This window comes from Erpetoichthys calabaricus, chromosome 9, assembly GCF_900747795.2.
Source record: "Erpetoichthys calabaricus chromosome 9, fErpCal1.3, whole genome shotgun sequence".
Taxonomy (NCBI): Eukaryota; Metazoa; Chordata; class Cladistia; order Polypteriformes; family Polypteridae; genus Erpetoichthys; species Erpetoichthys calabaricus.
In genome coordinates, this window is record NC_041402.2 from 16,151,725 (window position 1) to 16,179,570 (window position 27,846).

Below are 27,846 nucleotides of genomic sequence, written 5' to 3' on the forward strand. Positions count from 1 at the left end.
AGGCACACTGTGTAGTTAGGGTATGCATTTCAGTCATATATATATATATATATATATATATATATATATATATATATATATCTGCTCAGCTATGTTCTGAAAAATTCTATTTGGATTAGTCTTTCTTTTTTATATGAAGGTAAATGAAATGATTCAAAAGAAACAATAAATCACATCTGTGTTTTTCATTTATATAGTGCGTTTCTTAATGAAAGAAAGAAGTAACAAGTTTAAGATTACTTTATTAATCAACTAGTCATTTAGCCCGTTACAATAACGGGCGCTAGAACAGTAGTGCATAAACATTAGTAGGAACAGTCTATATTAAATGGCAAGGGACTTTGACCTCATTCTTTTTGTTGGTCGTATTTTTCTTTCTTTCAGCCTTTCTTTTGTTGAGGTTTACTTGCTGAGCTGACCGTTCTTCGTGGGCTGCCACCGTGTATTGTGTGTCTTTAATTTTCTGTGACAGTAATACTGTCTTGTACGGCTCTATTCAATAAGGGTGCGCACAAAAAGGCAAGCTTCAAAAGGGCGACCTCAATTGAGCGCGGCGAATAAAGGCGTTCGTAGATAATTTAGTTCAAATGGCTCTGGAATATGTGAAGAGCAACAAAAGTGCAGATATTTATTTACGCGCGCCTTTGTTCGCTGTGCCCAATTGAGGTCGCCCTTTTGAGGCTCTCCTTTTTGTGCGCACCCTTATTGAAGGATGCCGTCTTGTACGTCCGCTGGCTTGTACGTCCGTAATATACCTTTAATTTTCTCTGGAGGTAATATGCCTTTAATCTCCTCTGACAGTAATACTGGCTTGTATGTGGCTGTAATATGCGTCACTGTATTGTGTACCTTTAATTTCCTCTCGCAGTAACACTGGTTTGTATTTCCGTAAAACGCCTCTAACTTTCTCTGACAGTAATATCGCGCATCGCACCGTGCCCCGCGCATGCGCACTTCATCAGAAGACACCCACACACGGACACCTGGACGCACAAAGGGATTTTATATATATAGAAGATAATCAACAAATCATTACATTAGCATAACTAAAGAAAAACCCAATTCACCCCAAAAAGAAAACAATACCTAACTCACATTTCAAGAAAAATCAACTCAGTATCTTCAAGTTTACAAATTGCCTGTTGAACACACCTTCTTTTCACAAAAGTTATTTAATTTGCAGTTATTTTGTGGAATTTATATTCTAAATAAACTCTGGCTTTCACATGAAATAAAAAAGCCATGAAATATCCTTACCTTGTCTCATTGCCTATCTAGCTTAACTTTTTCTTTTCTTGAATTGTAAGTGGCCAGCTTGGCCTGTCCAATGAGGAAATTCCCAATCTGACCTTTGTCCTGATTTCTGGTAACACTGTAAATAAATACACAATCAATGAAAGGCAAAGAAAGAAAGAGAGAGAGAGAGAGAGAGAGAGAGAGAGAGAAAGAACTTTAGTGGTCTACATGATGAAATTTGGCTTTTTACAGAAGCTCTGCTGGCGCCCTCCCCAGGGTTTGTTTCCTGCCTTGCGCCTTGTGTTAGCTGGGATTGGCTCCAGCAGACCCCAGTGACCCTGTGGTTAGGATATAGCGGGTTGGATAATGGATGGATGGAGATACATATATATATATATATATATATATATATATATATATAATACATACGCCAGGATGACTAAAAAGAAAGAAAAACTTCTGACATGGCAGTCTCAGTGAGGCATTATGTAAGCGTATTGCTGTTGGTTTAAAGGAGCCCCCTATAGTGTTTCTTAACACACTTCTGCTGAATAATTTGTTGGCTGAAAGTCCTCAGTGTTAGTGTTTCAGGGAGAGGATGTGCAGCTATTTTCATAATGGCACTCAGTTTTGTTTTCATTTTCTCTTTTGTTAAGACCTCCAGGGGGTCCAGAGTGCTTCCCATAACTGCGCCTGCCCTTTTAATTAGTTTGTTATTTGGTGGGCCTCTCTTGAAATGTTGTTACCAGCCAGCAAACTATAGCAAAGCAAACCACAGTGGCCATCACAAAATTGTTGAAGATATAAAGGATATCACTTCCTACATTAAAGGAACGCAGTCTCCTAAGGAAACAGAGGCTGCTGTGCCCTTCCTACTCTAGTTCCTCTGTGTTCCGAGATCAGTCCAACCTGTCATTAATGTGGACCCCAAAGTACTTGTAGAAGTGCATCTCCTCCACATCCACTCACTTGAATTGTGACTGGACACAAAGGCTCTTTGGTGCAGTGAAAGTAAATAGGCAGTTGCTTGGCTTTGCTGATGTTAAGTTGCAGACAATTCTCAAAGTTCTCCACCTGACTCCTCTCCTCTGTCTCTCCCCCCTTATCAATACATCCCATAAGTGCAGAATCATCTGAGACTTTCTGCAAGTGATCTGACCTGCTGTTATATTTCAAGTCTGAGGTGTACACAGTGAAGAGATAAGGACACAGGCCTCTTCCTTGTGCTGCTCAAACACTCCTTTAGTCTCACAAACTGTGCTCTGTGTGACAGATAGTCCATCATCAGGATACCACAGGCTCATCCACATGCATATTTCTGAGCTTTGTGCCATTTGTGTCTATATCATTTTAGATACAGAAAAAAACTTTAATAGCTGTAAGAAACTGAGATTAAAATATGAGAAATGTATATTTTAAACATAAAAAATATCGGTACATACATATTTTAGATTAGTTTCTACAAGGTTGTCAAGAACAGGTCTGTGACTATTTTAAGGTATGGCCTTGCAGAGTAATTTGAATGTTCCAGGGCTTCTGCATAAATTGGTTCACAAAGCTAATGATAGTATCAGTTATTCATCCTTTGTCCTGACCTTCACTAAAAGCTATCTTTAAAATTGAATCTCACCTTGCCGGCAGTTGTGATGAGGCAGGCATCAAAAGAACCAAGAATCGGGTTCAGACAGCCCTAAAATTTATGGACTTCTCTTGGTTATCGGAAGAATTTAAGGTTTGGGTTTAGCAACATTTCCTTCTGCCGAGGTTATTGCAGCTACTGATGAGATCTGATATTCCAGTCTCGATGCTAGAGAGCTGGGAGAGGACGATAAACAGGTGTCTGTGTGGGCGGCTATGGTTACCTCCCAGTTTCATACAGATTGCAATGTTAAGGCTCCCCATTGCATATGTTTTTGAAAATTACAAATTAAGGGAAGACATAGTCATTACAAGAACTGTGAAGGGACATGGAAGTTAAACTGAAGCACAGAGATATACTGTAGCTGGGATGCGTGGATTTATTTGGCCGAGAACAATCATTACTGGAAAAGTCTGAGCTGAAAATACCCGAGTCGCTTCTATAGCTTCTCTAGCCCTGGAAATTCTGAGCCAACCTGGACAGGAGGCACTTGTTCCTTTTTTTGAATTTCAAAATGTTCAGGCCCAATATATTACTGTGGTCTCCCAAGAGGAAGAAAATATTCATTATTGAGCTGACTGTGCCTTGGGAAACAAGACATCAAAACTCTTGTAAGAGGAAGTGGTTCATGTACTCCGAGCGTAAAGAGGAAAGCAAAAGAAAGGATTGGACGACATGATTGTTCTCAGTAGAAGTTGGTTGCATTGCTTTCACATTAGGTTTTTGTGTGGAAGATGCTGAGTAACCTCAGCTGGGAAAAGGAAAAGGAAAAAAAAAGTTATAGGAAATTTGTGTAAGGTGACTAAAAGAGCATTAAACTGACTGGATCTGACGTGAGAAGCCAGCCACCATCACATCATTGCTGAACACCATTATGGACCTTCCACTTGAAGGATGTCTCAAAGTGAAAAGCGTCAGAACATCTGGTGATGGGTGGAATACAGCTGAGGATACTGCTGGGTTAACGTAGCCATGGCTGTAATTATTCATCATACTGTTTCTAAAATTTATGAGAGTATGACTACATTTTGAACCATTGAAATTAACTAGAAAGCAATATAGTGGCACACCACCAGGAGCATGGGTTTGATTCCAAGAATTTGCACATTCTTCCATTGTCTATGTAACCATTCCAAACCCCCAACTCGGGGATCTTCCCACATTTGTACTACATATAGTTTAGGTTAATTAAAGACTCTTAAGTTGGTGTGAGGTCTTGACGGGATGTAAGATGGACTTACATGCTGTCCAGGAATCCTGCCAGAGTGGTGTCAAAATCTTTGTTTCAATAAAGCCGATGTCACATTGCAGAGCTTCTAGTCAGAGGGAATGTGAAAACTTGATAACTACAGTTGCTGGTCTTGTCACTGGTGAATGTCTGGTTATGTAACTAGAAATCTCAGGGTACATCAGATCAGATGGCGACATGATGACTTTCCAGCACAGTATCAGGTTTTCAAAATATCTCAAGCTCACAGCTTTTTCTGGCAGCCAGTGATGTAACTGTCTGACAAAGCCAGTGCCTATACAACAGCTTTAAAAGTATGGTGAGTTCTGCTGCAGTCTCAGACCTTTTTGTCCTTTTTTTCCATTTTATTGTAGTATGTAAAACAAGTGACATCAGACAGACTGAGTCTCCTGTTTGTCTGGTCCAAAACACCCATGTTCCTTAGTCCTCATGGCTGCATTATATGCATTATACTTCTGGCTGAGCACTCATTGATTGTCGGCTCTTGTATACACAGAGCCCACCCCTGCGACTTACAGATTTGATTTTGTCAGGATGAGTCGCAGACTGGTTGGGCTGAGTTGCTGGATATGGTATGGGAGCGTGCTGTGATGGCCTCCAACTCTCTTAGATTACGCAAGTGAAGTCTGCGATTTAAAAATAGCTGAAAATGTCATGTAATATGACATGGCCTTAGCACTAGAATTACCAAAGCCTACGAAAAAACTTGTAAATCCGTCCCACCTTAAATCCCTTTGATAGACAGATAGATAGATAGGTCTTTATTGTCATTGTCACTTTTACAAAGGAACAACGAAATTGCACCTCCCCGTCAGCATCTTTTGTCTTTTAAATGTGTTAATTAGCAGCAAGTAGCCTGCTATCACATCCCCCCAATGCCACATAAGGTTTTCTCAGCTCAAGTCTGTTTACCTGCGTGTCAGTTGCTTAGAGTTGTATAGACTAGAGTAAATACTATATCGTTATTTGGAACGCATGCATTTCATGTGTGTTCCGTGTCTATAACAATATATGTAAACACATCATTAAAACAGAAACGTTTTTCATGTTTTAGTAATAATTGACAAAATGTTGACAGGAAGTGTATAATGTGCAAAGCCTGAAGTCCAAATATCAAATAAACACTTTCACAAAAGTTACGAGTATAACTAAACCAGTGCGCTTTTATTCAAGAATATAACTGCAAAAAAAGAACCCGTGTTAGGGTGCGACATTGACATGTACTCGCTGTGATTACTTTGGTGGTGTAATGGTAAGAATTGCCGACTGCTAATCAAAGGGTCACGAGTTCAACTCCAAACGACTCCGTTTTGAGTAGTGAGCTGCTCTTATTCTTACTATTTTAGAATAAAAACATACATTTGATTTGAGTCTGTAACCGCTGGTATAAATGTATGTTACTTGTAAAGATTAGCGTTGGTTTTTTTTTTTATTCAGTTTTATTCTCCCAGTTACGTTCACACTCCCCCCGATCTGACACTGCTGTTTTCACATAAAGATGCGCTATAGCAGACGTGAACTCAGATGATGATGAGGGTTCTACATCGGAGAAAGAATGCACATCGCACTTTTTGGCAAGGCTCCTACTTTATTTACCTTACCTTTTTCTGTTGTTGGGATGTCTTCAGACGTTTTTATATTCAGTTAACACTTGTTTTAAGGAACAGAATAATGCAATTTTTGATTTTACGGATAAACACAGGATTATAGAAGTATGATAAATGCGTATAGAGTATAGTATTTATTGACATAATCTGTAAGACTGAACGCAGACAGAGAAGACTGTCAATCATATAACAAATTGGCTGGCTGTTTACTGGTTATTTAGGGTTTTACTTTATCTTGGTACATATAAATAGTTGTACGATACCAAGTCTTTATCGATGATGACCGATGTCGTGTGGAGGAGTTGTTTTGTTGTTGGTCCGGATTCAAGTGGAGGACTCTGGATGTGTCGCAGTGTGCTCTTCCTCTTTGCTGTGTGGTCCTTGTCAGTGCTGTGCTGCTGCTTCCTCAGCTTGCCTTCAGCTGTCCTTTTGCCATTTCATAGGGAAAGTGCATTACACATTCTGACCCAAGAGATTAGATGCTGAGGTTCCCTTGAAGTAATGGCTTCTCAGCTTTTTCAGACCATTGGCACACAGCTTTGGCTTGGTAGACTGGGTTTCAGCTCCTGGTCAACCAACAGAAGAGAATTTCACCTTTTTACCTCCTCATGGTTTCTTAGTTTGAAAGTCATTTTGGAGAATGTGCCCAGTGTGTCCCTGAGAAGAGTCCTAGCGTTAATTAATGTGTATTTAATTCCTAATTCCCAAGCTTCTCTCTGTTTCCCCTCATTGTCTGCCTCTCTTTTTCTTCTTCCTTTGAGAGATGGGGGTGCATGTGCTTTTCCTGGAAGGTTAAACCTTCTCCTGATTGGATTAGTCACTTCCAGTTACTAAATCTGTGTCTTCTATTAGGTGAGTTCTTCTGTCCATCCTAATTGTCATTCCTTGAATTAAAGGCCTTTGTCCTTGCTCGTGTCCATTTCACACTTTCTGATTCAAGTTGTCTGCACAGGTGCCTCTTAAGAGATTTCGGTGTAATTCTGATTTACACCTTTGTTATTCGATGATGTCCAGGCAGATCATGGTACAAGCTGGCGTTTAGTCATTTACTTTGGAATTCAAGTAAAAGTTTTATGCATTAGGATGCCTACATCCCTGTTAAATCTGCTTTCTTAACTGGCCCGGTTTGCCACTAAAGCCTAGCAAAATGGGCAGTGCCCACTGTGTTCTACAATGTAGTTTGCACACTTTTTTTGTTTAATTTGTAAATATATACAATATTTACAGTGTTCATAATTTTAATATTGTTATTGAGAGTATATTTCAATAACAAAATATGCAGTATAATGTGCTTTTAACTCTAAATGTGCCAGCTGAATAAATGTGGCACAAGAGTTGGCATAACTAACACCGGGACCAAATCATGTAAAGGAAAGACATCTATAACAATAGAAATTAAAATACAAATATGAAAGTGCGTTCAACTCTGCATAAAATTAAAACTAGTGCTAATCCATTATTCTATTTAAAGTTCTGAAATGTCCATTAAGTTTAGCACAAAACCGATGAGGCTCATTTTTCCCTTGTTTATTTGTAATTAATTCTGTGTAATTAAAATAGCTGATCTTACCAGAAAATTATTCTGTATTCCAGCAGATTTGGAAGGGTCAAAAAGTGGGTCATTATTCTCTTTACATTTATATTTTTGCGTTTCTGACTTTTTATTTCTGGCAGTTTTAAGCCACTTTGATTTACAGTATCTTCTATGTAGTTTTGACATACAAAGCTCAGATTTGTTTCTTAGTTTTATTGTGTGCAAAATATTTAGACCACTGGAATATTTGATCCCGGGGGCTTCTTTCCTTTCCCTTAGTAAATATACTGTCCTGGATTAATTAAAGGCACGTTCATTCATGACCTTCTGAAGATTTTGCTAACACCAAGCTCATGTCTTAATTATTGGTTGTTAGGGAAGCTGATGTCTCCAGTTGATTTTTAGTCCCAAAGCAAAGGAGAACATTGCCTGTGATACTAAACATGTTTCCTAAATGGGGAATTATAGCATGTTTTTTATTCATTTAGTTATGAGGCACATTAAGTGCACACATGCTTTTACTCCAGTAATTCTGCCACTTTGTTAGACATTTTTGCCTTTTATAACTCAGTTTACCACAGGAAATGCAATAAAATTTCATTTTTGTTTACTTTTCTGCAGATGCTTGAGCCCAAGGCAGATGAGCCAGGCGAGATGGCTCCTGAGGAGGAGGGGGTCAAATTGACAGAAGGCAACATAGAGGGACCCTCGACTGAGAAATCTGATTATGAAAATGTCGGAAAGAGTCCAGATACCTTGCCCTTGATGACAGAGCCCACCGAAAGCACAGAGAATGCCTCAGAAAGCCTCCGAGAAACCAGTGAGAAGAATTCAAATGATAATCACGTCTCCAGGGCTTCATTTGTTATTCCTGAAGTGAGACTTGACCCGATGTTCAGTCAAAATTTTGACCCCATACCGCTCATGCAAGATGGAGCAGCAGAGGAGGATGAAGAGGAAGAAGAGGATGATGACGAGGACGAAGAGGATGATGAGGAAGATGATGATGAAGACAATGAGTTAAACTACTTAGAACGTAGTGACAGCAAGCGCCGGAGCATGATTGAGCAGTCTGCTTGTGAGAAACACTGTACGTTAAGTGTACAGAATTCTTTGCGGCGCCGGACACACAGTGAGGGAAGTTTGTTACAAGAGCCCAAGTCTCAGTGCTTTACATCTGACAATGCCCTCCACTGCTTAGAACACGAAAGCACAAAGAGCGGCTGGGTTATCCCGTCACCAAAGACTCTGAAAAAGGAACTTGCCAAAAATGGAGGCTCAATGCATCAGCTATATCTTCTTTTTTCTGGGCGAAAGGTAAGCTATGATTTATTTATTTTTTTGCAATGGTTTGCATTTTTACTCAACTTATTAAAGTCAAACTGAAGTTTGTTACTACATGGTGGGAAATTCATTTAAGAATGTGTGTTTCAGGCATCTCAGACAGTAATCCACAGAAAACTGTTAAAATGCTCGTTGTATACAAAAAGTGTGTGTACAGTACACTGATGCTTTTTATTCTGCTTAGTCCTTTTCACTTTCTGCTTCTCCACCTTTTAACAGCCTAATTGCTGACAGTGCACTATTCTGCATTACAGAATTGTTCTGCTTACCAGACTGCTAAAGCAGAACTCATAATGACTCATAATGCAGAGGGTGAGCTGGATCATTAATTATCCGATCACATTTTTAGGACATAGTTTGCATATAAATGTTTGACAAAGAGGTGGTCAATCCTGCTAGTCATGTGCACCATTTTAATGAATGTGCTATCATATAATGTATCATAAATGCACACCACATATATTTCCAAAGGCACAACTCAGACCTAAAAAGGCTCTGGTGTAGAAATCGGTCAGCAAAATTGAGAAATTCTATTTGATGACCTGTGGGGAAAAAAATAGAGTGTCTGGGTGGAATGGTAGGACCGACGGGGGTGTAGGTGTCATTATTGGGATTCCTCTTAGAGAGGAAGTTACGAGGTCTTCTCCTGTCCACAGTGTGAGAAGGGGCATCCTCCATCAATGAAGGAACTCCTCATTCTGAGTGCTTCATCACAGAAGTCAGCCTCATCACTGCAGGGGCGGCTTAACTGTAGTCGGGACACAGGCCAAAAGTCTCAACTGATCATCAGCCTGGCTTCTCAAACATTTGCAAGATGATGCATGTTTCGCTAATTCTCCATTCCTTTGAAGGAGTGTGTGATGTTAGGGGCAGGAGAAGGTTGTTTTGTTTTCCTTCTACAGCCTAGGCCTTTCTGTTTTGGTACCTTATTATTTTTACTTGAAAAAAATGTTATCAGAGCACCAATTAACAAAATGTCATTTCTCACTGCTATAAAGCATTTCTAATAAGTTCATGAATTATTTCAGCATGTTTAAAAATATGTACGTTGGAGATTTGGTACAACGCTTACTTACATCTGTGCAAAAAGTATAACAGTAGGGACAGAACACCACCTTGTGAGTTGTGAGTGTTCATAGTTTTAGTAGTTTCCAATAGACATTTCAGAACTTTGAACAGAATAAAGCCTTAGCAGTAGTTTACTTCTTCTTCCTTTTATGCACTTTCATATTTGTATTTTAATTTCTATTATTACAGATGTTTATCCTTTATATGCTTTGGTCCTCTTTTGCCACATTTATTAATTTGTCACATGTCAAGTTAAAAGCACATTAAACTACACATTATGTTATTGAAGAATTCTCTGAATAACATTATTAAGAATTATTTATTAATAATTATGAACACTGTCAATACAGTGCTATGTAAAAGTTTTGGACACCCCTGATTAAAAAAAATCACTGTATCAATGTATAACTTGCTAACTTTTAAAGCAGCAACTTCATTTTAATAAATTTTATAGCTTATGGAAACAGCAACATTCAGTAGTGAAATATTTTTTATTGGACCAACAGAACCAGTTTAATGTGCATTTAAACAAAAATCATCAGGTGCATACATTTGGGCGCCCCAAAGGAATTATCCCATCAATATTTAGTTGAACCTCCTTTTGCTGAAATAACAGCCTATTTAATAAAAGGAACAGAACAAGACCTTGTGAGTTGTCGGTGTTCATAATAATTCTTTGCATTTACTGTATATAATGCTTTTCTCACTACTCAAAGCGCTCAGCAATTGCTGCTTAAGGGCCCAACAGAGCAGAGTCCCTTTTTGGCATTTACAGGATTCGAACCAGCAACCTTCCGATTGCCAGTGCAGATTAGTTTCCAAATAGTTGTTAAATCAAATGTGATTTGTCTGTTGGACAAAGGAGACGTTTTCTTAAGACGCAAAAGAATTATTTATGATTTAAATATGTTGTTTAAACCATTTAGAGATCTTGTTTTTTCTGCAGATTAACTCTTTAAAGCTGTTTTCATTGAACACAGCAATAAAATCTATCCTTATTATTATTGTTATTATTAAGAATACCATGTTTTCGGCATTTAATGAGTTTATGCCGTCACTCAAATTTAGACTCTTCTCGTCACGAGACTGTTAGTCAATATGTGGCTTTAATCCAGCTATTCCCAAAACCTAGCGAAAGCCTGTCTGAAGGAGTAGAGTAGGATAGATAGATAGATAGATAGATAGATAGATAGATAGGAAGGAAAGGCACTAGATAGATAGATAGATAGATAGATAGATAGATAGATAGATAGATAGATAGATAGATAGATAGATAGATAGATAGATAGATAGATAGATAGATAGATAGATAGGAAGGAAAGGCACTACATAGATAGATAGATAGATAGATAGATAGATAGATAGATAGATAGATAGATAGATAGATAGATAGATAGATAGATAGATACTTTATTAATCCCAAGGGGAAATTCAAATTAGAGTATGATGGATTAAAACCCAGAAGTCTGCATGACTATCATCATCAAGTCCTTCCATGAGAACCCTAAATACAAAGAGGACTGTTTCATTGATGTTAGGTAGAATGCCCAGAGGGGGCTGGGTGGTCTCATGGCCTGGTATCCCTGCAGATTTTATTTTTCTCTCCAGCCGTCTTGAGTTTTTTTTTTTTTTTTTTTTTTTTTTTCTGTCCTCCCTGGCCATCGGACCTTACTCTTATTCTATGTTAATTAATGTTGTCTTATTTTAATTCTTACTTTCTTTTATTTTTCTTTTCTTCATCGTGTAAAGCACTTTGAGCTACCTTATTTGTATGACAATGTGCTATAGAAATAAATGATGTTGTTGTTGTATGAGTGGGCTACCAGACCTGTTCTAGGTCATCTGAGTAAACACATTTTTATACTTTCATCTTTAGCTCTGCAGAATGATTTCTGATTATTATTAGAGCAAGAAGGAGGTTTCGGTGAAGTGATGCAAATCACAAGCACATTTTACAGTTATTTTTACATTTCTGGCTATGTAGCAGCAGCAGCAGCACAGTGGTAGCACTGCTGCAACAAGGAGACCTGGATTCTCCTTGCATGGAGTTTGCTTGTTCTCCCTTTGTCCGTATGGGTTTGCTTTGAGTGCTCCTGTTTCCTCCTCCCACAGTCCAAAGACATGTTCATGAGGTGGGTGGCAATGCTAAATTGACCGCTGATGTGTTTGTGAGTGTGTGTGTGTGTTCACCCAGCAATAGGTCTTCACTTTGTCTAGAGATTGTCCCTGCCCTGCTGGGAAAGCCACCAGCTTCCCTGTGACCCTGCTTTAGATAAGCAGGTCTGGAAAATGGATGGATGGGTATGAAGCATTAGCAGTTTAAGTGACTTGCTCAGAAAGCTTCACAGCTTGTGTGTGGTTTCCTTGCCTCTTTCATTCTTGTTGCTATTATTAGTAGGTATAATAAAATTGATCCATTACTATATAACAAACATGCACTTCTTACATTTGTCTACATCCCTGTGAGAGAGGAGTTGATATAAAATGGTGTTATGAAATGTTATATCTCTAGGTCACTGAGTTGTTCTTTCTTTAAGACTGAGCATTTCAGGGCTTGAGAACCTGCACAGAAACACAGTCACTGTCACTTGACCAAATTCGACCTCTCAGTTAATGTCATGCACATTTCTTTTGTGATATGAGATGAAACCAGATAGATAGATAGATACTTTATTAATCCCAAGGGGAAATTCAGATTATTTGAAACAAATTCACAGACAAACAGGCACGGTACAAACTCTGCTTAGACAGAGACTGGTTTGGAATTTACACCCAGGAATTTACACCCAGGACCTCCTAAGTTGCAAGGTAAAACCTCCATGTCAGTGTGGCCGTAAAAGAAGGAATATGAAATCAACTAACCTACATGTAGACACTCCAGGTTTTGCATTTTATACCAGTCATCCATTGATGAATCATCAAATAAAATATATGGAGAAACACTCAAAAGAGGCCCCGAATATTCTGTTGTAACTCCCATTAGGGTGAAGCTAACTAAACCAAACAAATACGCTTTAGACCTTGACGTATGTGTACAGTAATCCCTCCTCCATCGCGGGGGTTGCGTTCCAGAGCCACCCGCGAAATAAAAAAATCCGCGAAGTAGAAACCATATGTTTATATGGTTATTTTTATATTGTCATGCTTGGGTCACAGATTTGCGCAGAAACACAGGAGGTTGTAGAGAGACAGGAACGTTATTCAAACACTGCAAACAAACATTTGTCTCTTTTTCAAAAGTTTAAACTGTGCTCCATGACAAGACAGAGATGACAGTTCCGTCTCACAATTAAAAGAATGCAAACATATCTTCCTCTTCAAAGGAGTGCGTGTCAGGAGCAGATAATGTCAGACAGAGAGAGGAAAGCAAACAAATCAATAGGGCTGTTTGGCTTTTAAGTATGCGAAGCACCGCGGCACAAAGCTGTTGAAGGCGGCAGCTCACACCCCCTCCGTCAGGAGCAGAGAGAGAGAGACAGAGAAAAACAAACAATCAAAAATCAATACGTGCCCTTCGAGCTTTTAAGTATGCGAAGCACCGTGCAGCATGTCGCTTCAGAAAGCAGCTGCACAGAAGGTAGCAACGTGAAGATAATCTTTCAGCATTTTTAGACAAGCGTCCGTATCGTCTAGGTGTGCGAACAGCCCCCCTGCTCAATCCCCCTACGTCAGGATCAGAGAAAGTCAGCGCAAGAGAGAGAGAGAGAGAAAAGTAAGTTGGGTAGCTTCTCAGCCATCTGCCAATAGCGTCCCTTGTATGAAATCAACTGGGCAAACCAACTGAGGAAGCATGTACCAGAAATTAAAAGACCCATTGTCCGCAGAAATCCGTGAACCAGCAAAAAATCTGCGATATATATTTAAATATGCTTACATATAAAATCCGCGATGGAGTGAAGCCGTGAAAGGCGAAGCGCGATATAGTGAGGGATTACGGTAATCGATTGCATTACATATGATGCTAGAAGTGGTTTCCGTTGTTTGCCAGACACATTTCGACGCGTTGCTCCGTGTTCCTGAACGTATCTGCAAGCATTTGGGGGGGGGGGGAATAGTAGCAATTTCATGCTGGATGTTTTCCTTCAAATCTTCCACAGTGTGAGGCTTGTTCCGATAAACTTTTCCTTTGAGCATACCCCAAAGGAAGTAGTCTGGTGGTGTCAGATCCGGTGACCGTGGTGGCCAAAGCCCCTTTGAAATTACCTTGTTGCTGAAGAAGGACTCAATTTCTGCCATGCTCCTTGCCAATGTGTGACAAAGTTGCTCCATATTGCTGGAAGTAAACTTCCGTTAACTCCCGATCATCCAGTTGATCCTGTCATCGCTTAAACGAATTGGTGCCCCAATAGGTTCGCACAATGAAGACACGCTGCTCAATACCACCATCCTGATGAGAAGTCGAGTGACGGAGTGAAGAGGTACGGGCAGTACGCTCCCAGAAGTTGCAAACTGAGGTTAAACGTCGTGACGGCTGTCTAGCGCCTACCTTATCGCTGCAACGAAGGGGCATCTGGGCTTGTTCGAAGCTCCATATAACTGAGGAGCACATTGTTTCGTTCAGACTTCTTCATCCTAGCGAGAGTTATTACAGAATTTTCAGGCGAGTGAATCTCCTTGTATTATATAATATAACTTTCATAGACACTTTAAACCATTACAGTAAATAATGTTAACATTTAGATAAAATATCTTGCCACACTATCCCCTAAGGACTTCTATTCTGTACTGCATAGTCTTCTTTGATAGCAGGACCTTGCATGTCATTAAGTGCATCCTGTTGTTTTTTCTGATGCAATCATCCAAAACCTTTTTGCATATATTTCTCTTTATGCAGTCAGTTTGTGACATTGCCATTACTTAATAGAACTGAAAAGCATGCAAGAAATATTTGTATTTGTATGTTATACATGTAGGAATTTCCTTTAACTTTAATTGAAAGCAAGTTGCAAATTGTCTATTAACATTTCTGAATGACATTTTGTGCATTTTTGCTTAGGAATAGGAGCCTAGGAATATGCTCAGTCCTGAGTCAGTCAGGTTATTAAGTGTTGTTGCAAGTGTGCTCAGGTGGTCTCGAGCCACGGTTGTGAGACGTGTTAAATCTCTCACTGACTGTGAGTTGTTACCTACAATCAAGACGTGTGTCAGAGATTTGATCATTATTAAATGATCACTTGAAGCTGTGGGTGATTTAAAGGGTCTTTTATTTATACCACTCTACCAAGGGAGCCCACCATAGTTAACTAAAGCAGGGTTCAGGCTAAACTGAAACAGTATTGAGTGCATAACAATTTTTAATTATTGGGCATCCCGTGGCACTCAGATGAATCGGTGTGTAACTGTTAGTTAAGGGCGCTTCATTTAAGTTCTATCAGTCTATTCTTGTAAATAATTCTCCAGATATTCCTGAATTCCAGAATATGACTTTTCATTCATTCATTTCATTTATAAGACACATTACATTTGTAACTTAATTAACTTAAATTAAAACTTTGTTAATGTAAACATGTCTCCTCCACATGCTACTGAAGTGAGGTTCACAGGGATCGTTTAATTACCAGTCACAATATTTTGTGCTCATAAACCCACACACCCTTTTCCTGCAAGCACCAATGTCTTCATATCAGCAGTTAGCTTCTTGGCAAGGGTGGTGGTTTGCCTGGCTGGAAAAAACAGTTGTCTGTAGTACCACTGATCCCGTCTTGTCAGTCTTCATCAATGCTGTGACGAGTTATTATCATATACATCTTGGTTGTTTATGCCATCCACTGTAGTCACTTGTGAGTGTGAGCTTGTGCTGTGTTCACATGCAATGGGACAGATGGGAAATGCAGGCTTCCCCAGTGGAAGATTTCGAGCGACTGTCCTTCAAAGCAGTAACTCGTAATTATAAAAAAAAAAAAAATAAATAACAATAACCTGGTCAGATAGAAAAGGGATTTTTGAGGTCTGATTATATATGTGCGTGATACACGATTAATCAATTTAGTTTGGTTTTTATCTTCATTTAAAAAAAAAAATAAATGCTGATTTTTTTTTTTTGTGTACGAAGCATTAAATTAAAAGTGATGTAACTACAGGGGGATAACACTGCTCTCAGTGCCGGGTTAGGTCCCTGCTAGGGTCGTCCTCAATAGGATCCGTGATCACTTGCTCACCTACCAGCGACCAGAACAGTCTGGTTTTACGCCTAAGAAGTCTATCATCGACCGCATCCTGCCATTGAGGGTTCTCATGGAGCACAAAAGTGATTATCGGCAGAGTTTCTTTGTGGCCTTTGTCGTTTTTCGTAAAGCGTTCGACTCAGTTGATCAAGCTGCCCTGTTTGACATCCTGAGACTTTGCGGGATGCCCTCAAGGTTGCTGGATATTATGGCCAGCCTGTACACTGGTACTGTGAGTGCTGTGCAGAGTAGAGGCAGAACCTCTGCGTTTTTCCAAATTGATTCTGGGGTTCGTCAGGGGTGTGTTCTGCTCCTACTCTGTTCAATGCTTGTATGGACTGGGTGTTGGGCAGGGTCGTGGGGTCCAGCGGCTATGGGGCGTCTGTTAGTGAAAAGAGATTCACAGATCTTGACTTTGCTGACGATGCTGTGATTTTCACGGAGTTAATGGAGGCTCTGATCGGGGCGCTCAAGTGACTAAGCGAAGAGTCTGAGTGTCTGGGCTTGTGAGTGTCCTGATAAAAAAACAAAGAACCAGGCCTTTAATGACCTCTTGGGCAGAGCCATCAGCAGTGTGTCTGTCAGTGGAGAAAGTGTCGACCTAGTCGAGAGGTTTACTTACCTTCCTATGAAGTCAGTAGATGGATTGGGAGAGCATGGGGGGGTCATGAGGTCGCTGGAAAGGGGTGTGTGGCTCTCCTGATAGCTCTGCAAAAGGACGAAGGTCCAAGTCATTAGAGTCCTGGTGCCCCCTGTTTATGAGACATGGATGCTATCCAGTGACCTGAGACGAAGACTGGAGTACTTTGGTGTCTCTTCAGAGAATCTTTGGGCACCGCTGGTATGACTTTGTGTTGCTCATGGTGTCCCAAATGAGGCACATTACCTGGATTGTGAGGGAGCGTCAGTTACAGTACTACAACCATGGGGCACGATTCCCTGAGGGTGATCCGGCTCACAGGACCCTCATTGTTGGGGACCCTAGTGGTTGGGCAAAGGCCAAGGGGACACCCACGTAACACCTGGCTGCAGCATATAGAGGGTCATTTCTGGAGGGTGGGACTGGACCGCGTGTCTGCTCTGCGGGGTTTCCAACCAGGATCCCGAGCTTTTTCGTCATGTGGTGGGTGCGACAACATGCGGTACCAGTGCATGCTCCCCAACTTGACTTGACTTGAACTTCCAAATGGTGTTTCAGGAGAAATTACATTTGAACATCACAAATTGGGAAATTCCCACAGCACATGATCTCAGCATTGTTTTGGCAGTGGCTACCTGGTAAAATTTATCAGGAAAATGTTTTTTGATGCAAATAATGATTGGGCCTCTAGATACAATGCAATTTGAATAAAAAAAATGTGCAAATGCTGAACCTGCAAAGCTGAGAAAGGTCCAGCAATTGGATTATGACAAGCATTATACATAAAACTGCATCAGAAGTGCACCATTAATATGTATAAAATATTGTGCACTTCCCTATTCTTTGTGTCTGCTAATCCCAAATATGTACATTGTACATCGTACATTGTAGACACTGTTTGGGTAAGGAAGACAGAGATTTCAAGGCAAAGTAGTTAAACTCCCTGCTATGGATGTTGGAGAGCGGTGACGTATCGCAAGTTGATTAACACATGCAAGTAAGAACTTCACTCTGCTCTGTACGCGTCACAATAATGAACCAAGAAACAAATGACCATGGCAAAGATAATTGATTAGCTGCTGAATGCTTTTAAAGTCAACCCCTTTGATTGCTGACATGATCTATCACTTCATACAAAACCCCTGTTTGATTTTATATGCCTGACAGTCAGCACAGCATTACTTTGCAAGTCCTACTAAAATGTTAGGTTGCTGCATTTTGACATCCAAATGGTTTTCTTGTTTCAAATGTGGTGTACTACATTGTAAGGGTGCTGCTTTTGAATAATTGCATAGTATAACACAGTTTCAAGCAAATCTTTGTCTCACTTTCGCTTGATGTACTTCCAATCCATGCTACAGTCCAAAGACATGCAGGTTAGGTGAACTGGCGATGCTAAGTTGGCATTTGTGTGTGCCTGTGATGGGCTGGTGCCCTGTCCAGGGTTTGTTCCTGCCTTGTGCCCTAAGGTTAGCTGCAGTAGGCCCCAGGACCCCTGTGATTGTTCAGGTCTAAGAGAGGAGAGAGGTTTACAGCATGCACTCATACAGTGTGTTGCACACAACCAACCACATCAAGATCTAAAATTAGGATCCGAGTGCAACCATGCAATGGGTCTCACCTCCTGCCACCAACCCCACAATTTTTCCTTGCTAGTTGGAGGACCTGCTTGAAGGGCTGGATGCAGGTTAGCTTCATACTCAGGATGGGGCCTTGCTCAAAGGATTGGCATAACTTGTGACATTTACGGGATTCAAACCGGCTACCGGCGCAGATCTCTAGCCTCAGGGCCACCACTCTGCCCCCTTAATTCAGGACTAAGCAGGTTAGAAAATGACTGACCGTAGTGTGTGTTTGGTGTATGGGTGTACGTGTGTGTGTGTGTGTGTTCGCCCTGAGATGGATCAGCACCTTGCCCTGGGTTTGTTCCTACCTTATGCCCTTTGCTAGTTGGGATAGGCTCCAACAGACCACCATGACATTTACAGTGAACCCTCGTTTATCACGGTTAATCCGTTCCAGACTCTACCGTGATAAATGATTTTTCGCGAAGTAGGATTCTTTATTTATAAATCAAATATTTTCGCAGTTAGAGTATAGAAAACCTGTTTACGACCTTCTAAATACGTTTTTTAACATTATTAGAGCCCTCTAGACATGAAATAACACCCTTTAGTCACCATTACACTCGTATTACCCAATATATTAGACAAAAGACATATTAGACATTACAAATATCATATTATTACTAGGCTCACCCGCCTTTTAAGGCGACCGACTTTTATCCTCAATTTGTGTGCGCTCCATGTGTACATCAGGCATGTAAGTGTAGGGAATGAGAACATCAAAGTGCCCATTCATAACATCTCCCGAAAACCTACGTTTTTTTTATCCTCTCGAGTGCCTGTCCAAAGTCGTACAATGTCAGAACGAATCTGTACTGCTAAAGACAGAGTTTCATGCACTAAATAAGCTATAGATGAGAATAAGCAAGCACCATCTCCCCTGATATTTACTACGTGGTGAGGCATTTGTACTCCTTCAACATTAATTATTTCCAGAGACATAATTTTGTCTGTTTTTCCAGCGCATTGCGCACAAAAGCAAGGGAACGATGGGAGCACCAGAACTCTGCTCACATCGCGTCGCTTTGTACCGCAAGTAGTAAGTCTGTGATAAGCGGAATACCGCTATGCTTTGCACTCACGGGACGGAAGGACGATCCCAACCGCTTTTATGTAGTAGATTATTGTACTGTACATTTAATTACACACACACACAGTTCTTACACACAACCACTAACCTATGAATGGCACGACCTCAGTAGGAGCGTCTTCAGGTGGTGCAGTATCTTCAGCAGGTGCGTCGTTGTCTTCTTCTGCAGAAGGAGTACTAGGAGTAGGCAGTGGGTGTCTGGGTGCGCGGCTGAAGAACATCTTGATAGGCAGTTGCTGGCGCTGTCTTTTCATATGCGTGAGGAGGCTTTTGTAGGGTATTGCCATCTTTGATCATATCCAAGAGTTTCACCTTCTCCTGGATGGTAAGCATCTTCCTCCGGCGCTTAGTTTTATTGTCAGAAGGCTTAGAAAAAGCAGCACATTTAGGAGCCATCGTGGGGCTTAGATAAAAGTTCTCAGAAAGCGCATGCGTAGTGACGTAAGCGTGTATGAGAAAAAATCGCGATAGAGTGAAGCCGCGAAAGTCGAAGCGTGATATTGCGAGGGATCACTGTATACAGTTTAGATCATTCTAGAAATTTGACAAACGAGAGGAGATCATTCAGCTCATTTGTTTAGCTTTGAGCGTATGCCTTGCTTGCCTTGGGAATCCTGTGGTTCATAGACCTTTGCAGAGTTGTGACTGGGCACATCCCCTCTATTGATGATTCACCAATCAAAACACAGTACTCACTAGAACCCACCCTCACCACTTTGACAGGTGACAATGACAGTTTCAAGCCATATTTCAGGTTGTGCTTGGTGTCAGTAAAGAATTAAAGAAATAATACATAAAGGTATAAGCAAAATATTTAATGACACATGTTCGCATATCATTGTGTTTTATTTATGCATTGCCACATTTTACAATGCATTTATTTATCCATCCATCCATCCATTTTCCAACCCGCTGAATCCGAACACAGGGTCACGGGGGTCTGCTGGAGCCAATCCCAGCCAACACAGGGCACAAGGCAGGGAACCAATCCCGGGCAGGGTGCCAACCCACTGCAGGACACACACAAACACACCCACACACCAAGCACACACTAGGGCCAATTTAGAATCGCCAATCCACCTAACCTGCATGTCTTTGGACTGTGGGAGGAAACCGGAGCGCCCGGAGGAAACCCACGCAGACACGTGGAGAACATGCAAACTCCACGCAGGGAGGACCCGGGAAGCGAACCCAGGTCCCCAGATCTCCCAACTGCGAGGCAGCAGCGCTACCCACTGCGCCACCGTGCCGCCCGCATTTATTTATTTGAATATTTATTTATTTCAGTTTGTCGGAGATATTCTTGTATTGTCTTTAAGTATGTTAGAATAAAGCCTGGTAATGCAACATTTCCCAATGCAAATTTACTGTAAATTATATGATTTGTAAAATTAGTTGGTTAAACTCTAAACAGAATAAAATCAGACAGCACTTCATCCTGAGCACCCCAGTTCTATATCACACCTGTTGTTGGCTGTAGAAATGTGTCATGTCCTGTCATTTTCTAACCCACTTAATCCAGACCAGGGTCATGAGGTGCCTGGAGCCTGTCCCAGATAGCACAGAGCGCAAGACAGGAACAAAACACTGACAGGGCGCCAATGCATCGCAGGATGAAAACACACGCACAATAGGGCCAATATAGCATCTCCAATTCACCTAACTATCATGTCTTTGGACTGTGGTGGGGGAAACTGGAGCCACAAGACATGGGGAGAACATGCTAACGCCACACAGGGAGGACCAAGACGCAGAGGCAGCAGTGTTATCACTGCACCGTTCCATCCTGCTGCAGAAATGTGCTCTATGAAATAAAGTTACTAGTAGATGTAATAACAAATTGCAAGTGTGAATGTTGGTTTTACTTTTTATTATTGTTTTCTAGGTTTTTTCATGTAGAAAAAATGAATGGGATTTTATAGAGGAACATGCAGCATTCGAAATAAAATGAATTCATTTTTAATGCAAATATGTTGAAGATAGTATAAGTTTTACTTAAAATTTTCAATTTAAATGCAAATGTTCATTATATTGAACATACTGTATTTCCTATGCATTTCATGGTCAACTTCTCACCTATCGGTTCTAAGGGTCCAAGAATATGCTGTTTATGTTTAGTTTAACAATTCTGGCTCCTTTGTTAGTCTGAATGGCAACATAGGAACTACTGGAGGAGCACAGTCACATTCCGCACAGGATATAGCATTGTTTAAACAGGTTTTCCCGTCCAGCACCACCACTCCTATTATAGGCATCCTTATTCATTAAAGAAAAAAAGGAGGCTTTTAATTGTTTGCTTCACATGACTGGCAGATTCCCATTAAGTGAACCAATCCCTGTTATCATATACAGGCATGAGTACAAAGCTATTCATCTCTATTATAATGCTTCCTTCCATCCATAGCTTTAAAAGGTCACTAATCTCAGCTCTTCCCAATTATTTTCACATTTTGCGGTAGCTATGGATTTATCTGAGTGGTACCTTTTTAACTGCAACCCCAGGGGAACTCTCTCAGCTGCAGTGCAGGCCCAGTCTCATTTGGGTCACCTATATACTGACTAGACCTCCACAACTCCAGCACTTTCGCCTGTAAGGAAACATTCCTGGAGACAACTAATGATATCTTTTCCTTAGAAGATTTCCTGTCCATCACAAATATTTGCTTCATGTGTTTTCTTTAAATTGCTTGTTTTTGGTTTTATCAATTTTAACTGCTACATATTACATATCAAATCCACCTTAATTAAAGGATAAGTGTGTGTTGCTATGTCTCTATCATTCCAGCAGATGTCACATGACAAACATTTGTAGTAATTAAATGCACTGCATTTGTCATTTCAACAAATGGTGCATCACAGACATTAACACTGCTTTTATGAATCACATAAGAATGGCATATAACAGAGACATATATGTTGCATTTGACATTCCAACTGGTGGCACATTACAAAGAATTCTAGTAATGCATTTTATTACTGTTACAAGGGGGGCTCCGCCCCCTGCTCGCTTCGCTCGCCTACCCCCGGCGTTGGGTATCCTGAAATACATTAGTCGAGCTCGTTCATTTTGAACCCATGCCTGCTTTGCTTCCGCAGTTTCAGACGCACGTTGTAGGGCCTGCGTTCATTGATCTTATCTTGGTGGGCTCGTGTTTGTATCGTTGAGCTGTATTGTGTTTGAATTCGGTGTAAAGCATTCAGCGGTTTGTACAATCCCAAGCAGCACATTATTCCTAACTTCACTCCGCAGTAGTGCCACGCACAATATGGCGGTGACGCCTGCGCCTTCCGTAGTAGTGCCACTCACAATATGGCGGTGACGCCTGCGCCTTCCGTACTATCATTGTGGACCTGTGGGGCCGCCATAGCCTCTTCCGTTTGAATCAGGGCTGCAGCGCAGAATCCTCTTTTTTGTATGGTTGTGTTGTTAGTCGTTAGCTATGGGCACGTTGTTGCTTCATTTCTCATTCACGTCAGTTGAGCTCTTTCGTTTTTGGGCTGTGACTCCTTCGTTCGCGGTGGATACGACTTCGCGTGCGGTTTATGAGATGCGCGCTGTACGCGCCTGCACAGTATGTCTCATGGTCCCATCGTCATGTACCTGCGTCCATGCCATCCGGTTTACCATTCTCGGTTAGTAATATGGATTGTTTTTCCTGTTGTTTTGACTTACAGATCTATTCCCTATCCCCGTTATTTTACACTTTTATGAAAAATACATGTTTTTATTGAGCAACACACAAAGGTAAAAAGTCAGTTTAGATTATGGTGCACTGAGGAAAACTCTATAGAGTTTAAACCAAATGGGTGTCAGTTAAGTTGCCACCTGTGTGCAGGGCCACGCTACCATTAAGGTGAGTTGGGCATCCACCGAGGGCACAGATCTTAAGGGGGAGGGAAAACCCAGTTGCACGGGTTAGCTACCAAACAGCCAGTTGGCCTTGAATGCCATTTTCTGATCGATAACTATTGTTTGCTTTCCGAAGTTTTCTGTATTTGTTTGGATTTATAAACTGATAATTACAAAATAAGAAAATAAAATAAAATGAGACCGAGTGAGAAAGGTATACATTCCTGCTTCATACTTCAAATGTCGCTGCTAACTCTCACAGTATGCGCAAAACATTTTAAGGGCTTCTACCTTTTCCGCCCAATCAGACTGCGCAGAGTGGTCTTGGTGGTTTAACTGAGACACATTTCTTTTATATAAACGTCAACGCGTGGAAGTGTTGTGTGTCTGTCCGGCCCAGAAGTGAGAGGTTGAGTCGGGGTAAGGGCTCCACCTCTGAGGAAACAGAAAACTCGCTTAGCCGCTAATACACAAGCAAGACAAGCATGTTGGCAAAACGAAACCTCCGAAGAAAGACAAAGTCGCTTAGCCGCTAATACAGAAACGATGCATGCACATCGGCAAAACGAATCCTCCTAGGAGAGAGACACCCAGAGTAGTTCCATTCAATTACCTGACATCTCTACATTTCAATTTTTTTTTCTGACAATTTCAATAGTTTCTAGGACCCCAAGCTTTTTACAGCACAGGCTTACACAGCTAGTTTAGTATAAGGCCTGTGAATCCGCCAAAATACATCAGTGACCTTCTCCATCACTATGTGCCTGTCCGCCCACTAAGGTCCTCTGATTCTGGCAATCTTGTTGTGCCCCACACTAATCTACACTCCGTGGGTGACAGGGCCTTCAGCTGTATAGCGCCCAGACTCTGGAATGACCTACTGAAATTAATCAGGTCAGCTGACTCCATGAATTCTTTTAAAAAACAACTCAAAACTCATCTGTTCAGGAAGGCTCTTAGCTCTACTTGACTTTATTACCCTTCTCTCAGTTTACCTCTCTGTCAAGATGCTCATGTAACCTGTGTGTGTGTGTGTGTGTGTGTGTGTGTGTGTGTGTGTGTGTGCGAGACCATCAATTATGCTGTCTGTTAGGCTTTTCTCTGAATTTACTGTCTTAATCTTCTTTATTTATTTATATGGTTTAGTACAATGCTATATACTGTATACCCTGCTGTTCTTTCGTAAATTCTGTGAAGTGCCTTGAGCATGAGAAAGGCGCTATATAAATAAAAAGTATTATTATTATCCTTCATATTAATAAATCAGTATGCCACATGGCACAGAGATGAATAACACATCTACTGATGTTTGTAAGTGTTATGAACACCAAACAAATCCCGTGTTATAGTCTTGTTATTTAAGAGTAAATGAATAATACTTGCATTTTTGCAGTACATAAACTAAAGTGTTACCAAAACTAATGAATCCATTACCTCCCTACATAAAGGAATTTGTCTCTGCCAGCTTGTTGGGTGGCTCTTTAATTTGCCAAACCTTGGTATTCCAAATTCTCCAGGCCTCAATTGTCCCACAATCCTCCCCTTTCTTGTGGTATCATTACCTTCTTGTACACACACTGTACACTCATTAAGCTGATGTGGCATGACTCTTTAAATATGTCACCTACCATGTCATGTGGAAAGTCATATGAATGACATTAGATGCACAGGAGTCAGGGGTTGCTATTAAAGCCTAAAGGGTAATTACCGGTTGACCGCAATGTGCGTACATGAGCCACCGGTCATCACATTTAAACAATTAGGAGTGCATATAATTCGTTCCACTAACTGACCTCGGCCACAACCTTTTTGAACTTCTCCATTCCGCCAGGCATTATACACTAAACCTACGTCAAAGCAAGCAGATATAAGAACAGGTTCCATTCATAGGTCATCAAGCTTACAAATGGCTAATTTGGCTGTCCTTGGGGGGCCCCCCCCCCCCCCAATATCTCACAGTATAATATTCCTACATATAGCTCATGTGTATATACTTCAGTATTTCCTGCACTGCCTTGCACTTTGTATGCATGCCTATTTACGTTTGGCACCCTGCCCGGGATTGTTTCCTGCCTTGTGCCCTGTGTTGGCTGGGATTGGCTCCAGCAGACCCCCGTGACCCTGTGTTCGGATTCAGCGGGTTGGAAAATGGATGGATGGATGGATGGATTGAATGAGATGGTGCCTGTGTCTGGCTTGCCGTCTGTCACTTTCAGCTTTACTTATGTTTGTTTATCTTTTTGTTACTCATTGTGAATGCATCCAGTTCTTTGCTTTATTGTGACATTCAATTTGCTGCCCTGAGTCTGTCTCATCGTTTCTATCAAACACCTGCTCCGGTTTTGTCTGCCTCGGAGAGGACGGAGAGAATGTGTGGAAAGTGCAGTGGCTTTGTCGGTCAGAACTGGATTTCGTCTGCCTGTGTTTTGGCCGAGTGCGGATCAGATTGTCGCCATGTTGTTTCCTGGCATTCTCTAGCCTGCATATTCCAAGCCAATTGAACAGTCTTCCACAGACTTCAAGGTTAGCAGAATCTGATGAACTGTTTGGGTGTCAACTTGGGACGCCTTTGTTTCAGGCTGGCATTTGGATAGTGTGGTCATTCGATGGTGTGTTTTTTGTATTGTCATTGCTCTGTATTTTGTTTTAATATTTTATACTATGTTTTATTATTTCGCGCATTTGTCTGTGATAGGTGCTTTGTAAATACGTTTTACTTATTTGTCTTGTATTTATCTCAGGTGTGTACTTACAGTATTAATTATGTGGAGATTCATCAAGATGTTCATTGACAAACTTAAGATGGACCTGTACATGCCCCTTCTTGAACAAGGGGACCTTGCGGGCGCTGCAAGATTTCAATCCATTACGGCGTAGTGTGTTACCAATGGTGTTCTTGGTGAATGTGGCGGTCCCAACTGCCTTCAGATCATTAACAAGCTCCTCCGGTGTAGTTTTAGGCTGATCCCTCACCTTTCTCATGAGCATCACCACCCCATGAGGCAAGATTTTGCATGGAGCTCCAGACCGAGGGCGATTGATGGTCATTTTATATTACTTCTCATTTCCAAATAATCATTCCAGCCTTGTGCAGGTCTACAATCTTGTCACTGACATCCTGTGGCAGCTCTTTGGTGTTGCCCTTGGAGGTGGAGAGGTTGGAATGGAAGAAATTGATTCTGTGTACAGGTGTGCTTTATACACATAATGAGTTGGGATCAGGAGTATCCGTGATTGATTGTAATCTTTGGGAGCCAGAATTTTGGCTGGGTTGTAAAGGATCAGATAGATAGATACAGTTAGGTCCATAAATATTTGGACAGAGACAACTTTTTTCTAATTTTGGTTCTGTACATTACCACAATGAATTTTAAATGAAACAACTCAGATGCAGTTGGAGTGCAGACTTTCAGCTTTAATTCAGTGGGGTGAACAAAACGATTGCATAAAAATGTGAGGCAACTAAAGCATTTTTTGAACACAATCTCTTCATTTCAGGGGCTCAAAAGTAATTGGACAATTGACTCAAAGGCTATTTCATGGGCAGGTGTGGGCAAGTCCGTCGTTACGTCATTATCAATTAAGCTGATAATAGGCCTGAAGTTGATTTGAGGTGTGGTGCTTGCATGTGGAAGATTTTGCTGTGAACAGACAACATGCGGTCAAAGGAGCTCTCCATGCAGGTGAAAGAAGTCATCCTTAAGCTGCCAAAACAGAAAAAACCCATCCGAGAAATTGCTACAATATTACGAGTAGCAAAATGTACAGTTTGGAACTTCCTGAGAAAGAAAGCAAGCACTGGTGAACTCAGCAACGCAAAAAGACCTGGACGTCCACGGAAGACAACAGTGGTGGATGATCGCAGAATCATTTCCATGGTGAAGACAAACCCCTTCACAACAGCCAACCAAGTGAACAACACTCTCCAGGGGGTAGGCGTATCGATATCCAAGTCTACCATAAAGAGAAGACTGCATGAAAGTAAATACAGAGGGTGCACTGCAAGGTGCAAGCCACTCATAAGCCTCAAGAATAGAAAGGCTAGATTGGACTTTGCTAAAGAACATCTAAAAAAGCCAGCACAGTTCTGGAAAAACATTCTTTGGACAGATGACACCAAGATCAACCTCTACCAGAATGATGGCAAGAAAAAAGTATGGAGAAGGCGTGGAACAGCTCATTATCCAAAGCATAGCACATCATCTGTAAAACACGGTGGAGGCAGTGTGATGGCTTGGGCGTGCATGGCTGCCAGTGGCACTGGGACACTAGTGTTTATTGATGATGTGACACAGGACAGAAGCAGCCGAATGAATTCTGAGGTGTTCAGAGACATACTGTCTGCTCAAATCCAGCTAAATGCAGTCAAATTGATTGTGCGGTGTTTCATGATACAGATGAACAATGACCCAAAACATAAGCCAAAGCAACCCAGGAGTTTATTAAAGCAAAGAAGTGGAAAATTCTTGAATGGCCAAGTCAGTCACCTGATCTTAACCCAATTGAGCAGGCATTTCACTTGTTGAAGACTAAACTTCAGACAGAAAGGCCCACAAACAAACAGCAACTGAAAGCCGCTGCAGTAAAGGCCTGGCAGAGCATTAAAAAGGAGGAAACCCAGCATCTGGTGATGTCCAGGAGTTCAAGACTTCAGGCTGTCATTGCCAGCAAAGGGTTTTCAACCAAGTATTAGAAATGAACATTTTATTTCCAGTGATTTAATTTGTCCAATTACTTTTGAGCCCCTGAAATGAAGGGATTGTGTTCAAAAAATGCTTTAGTTGCCTCACATTTTTATGC

General features: G+C 41.1%; 1 protein-coding gene across 6 annotated transcripts in view; it reads left to right on the forward strand.

Moving 5' to 3' along the window:
• Positions 1 to 27,846, forward strand: part of rgs3a (regulator of G protein signaling 3a) — a 459,798-nt gene that overhangs the window by 332,600 nt on the left and 99,352 nt on the right. For all 6 annotated transcript variants that reach the window (XM_028809166.2, XM_051931938.1, XM_028809167.2 and 3 more), the window contains one exon: positions 7,887 to 8,582. In XM_028809166.2, coding sequence (XP_028664999.2) covers positions 7,887 to 8,582 — 696 coding nt within the window. The remainder of the gene's footprint in view (positions 1 to 7,886; positions 8,583 to 27,846) is intronic.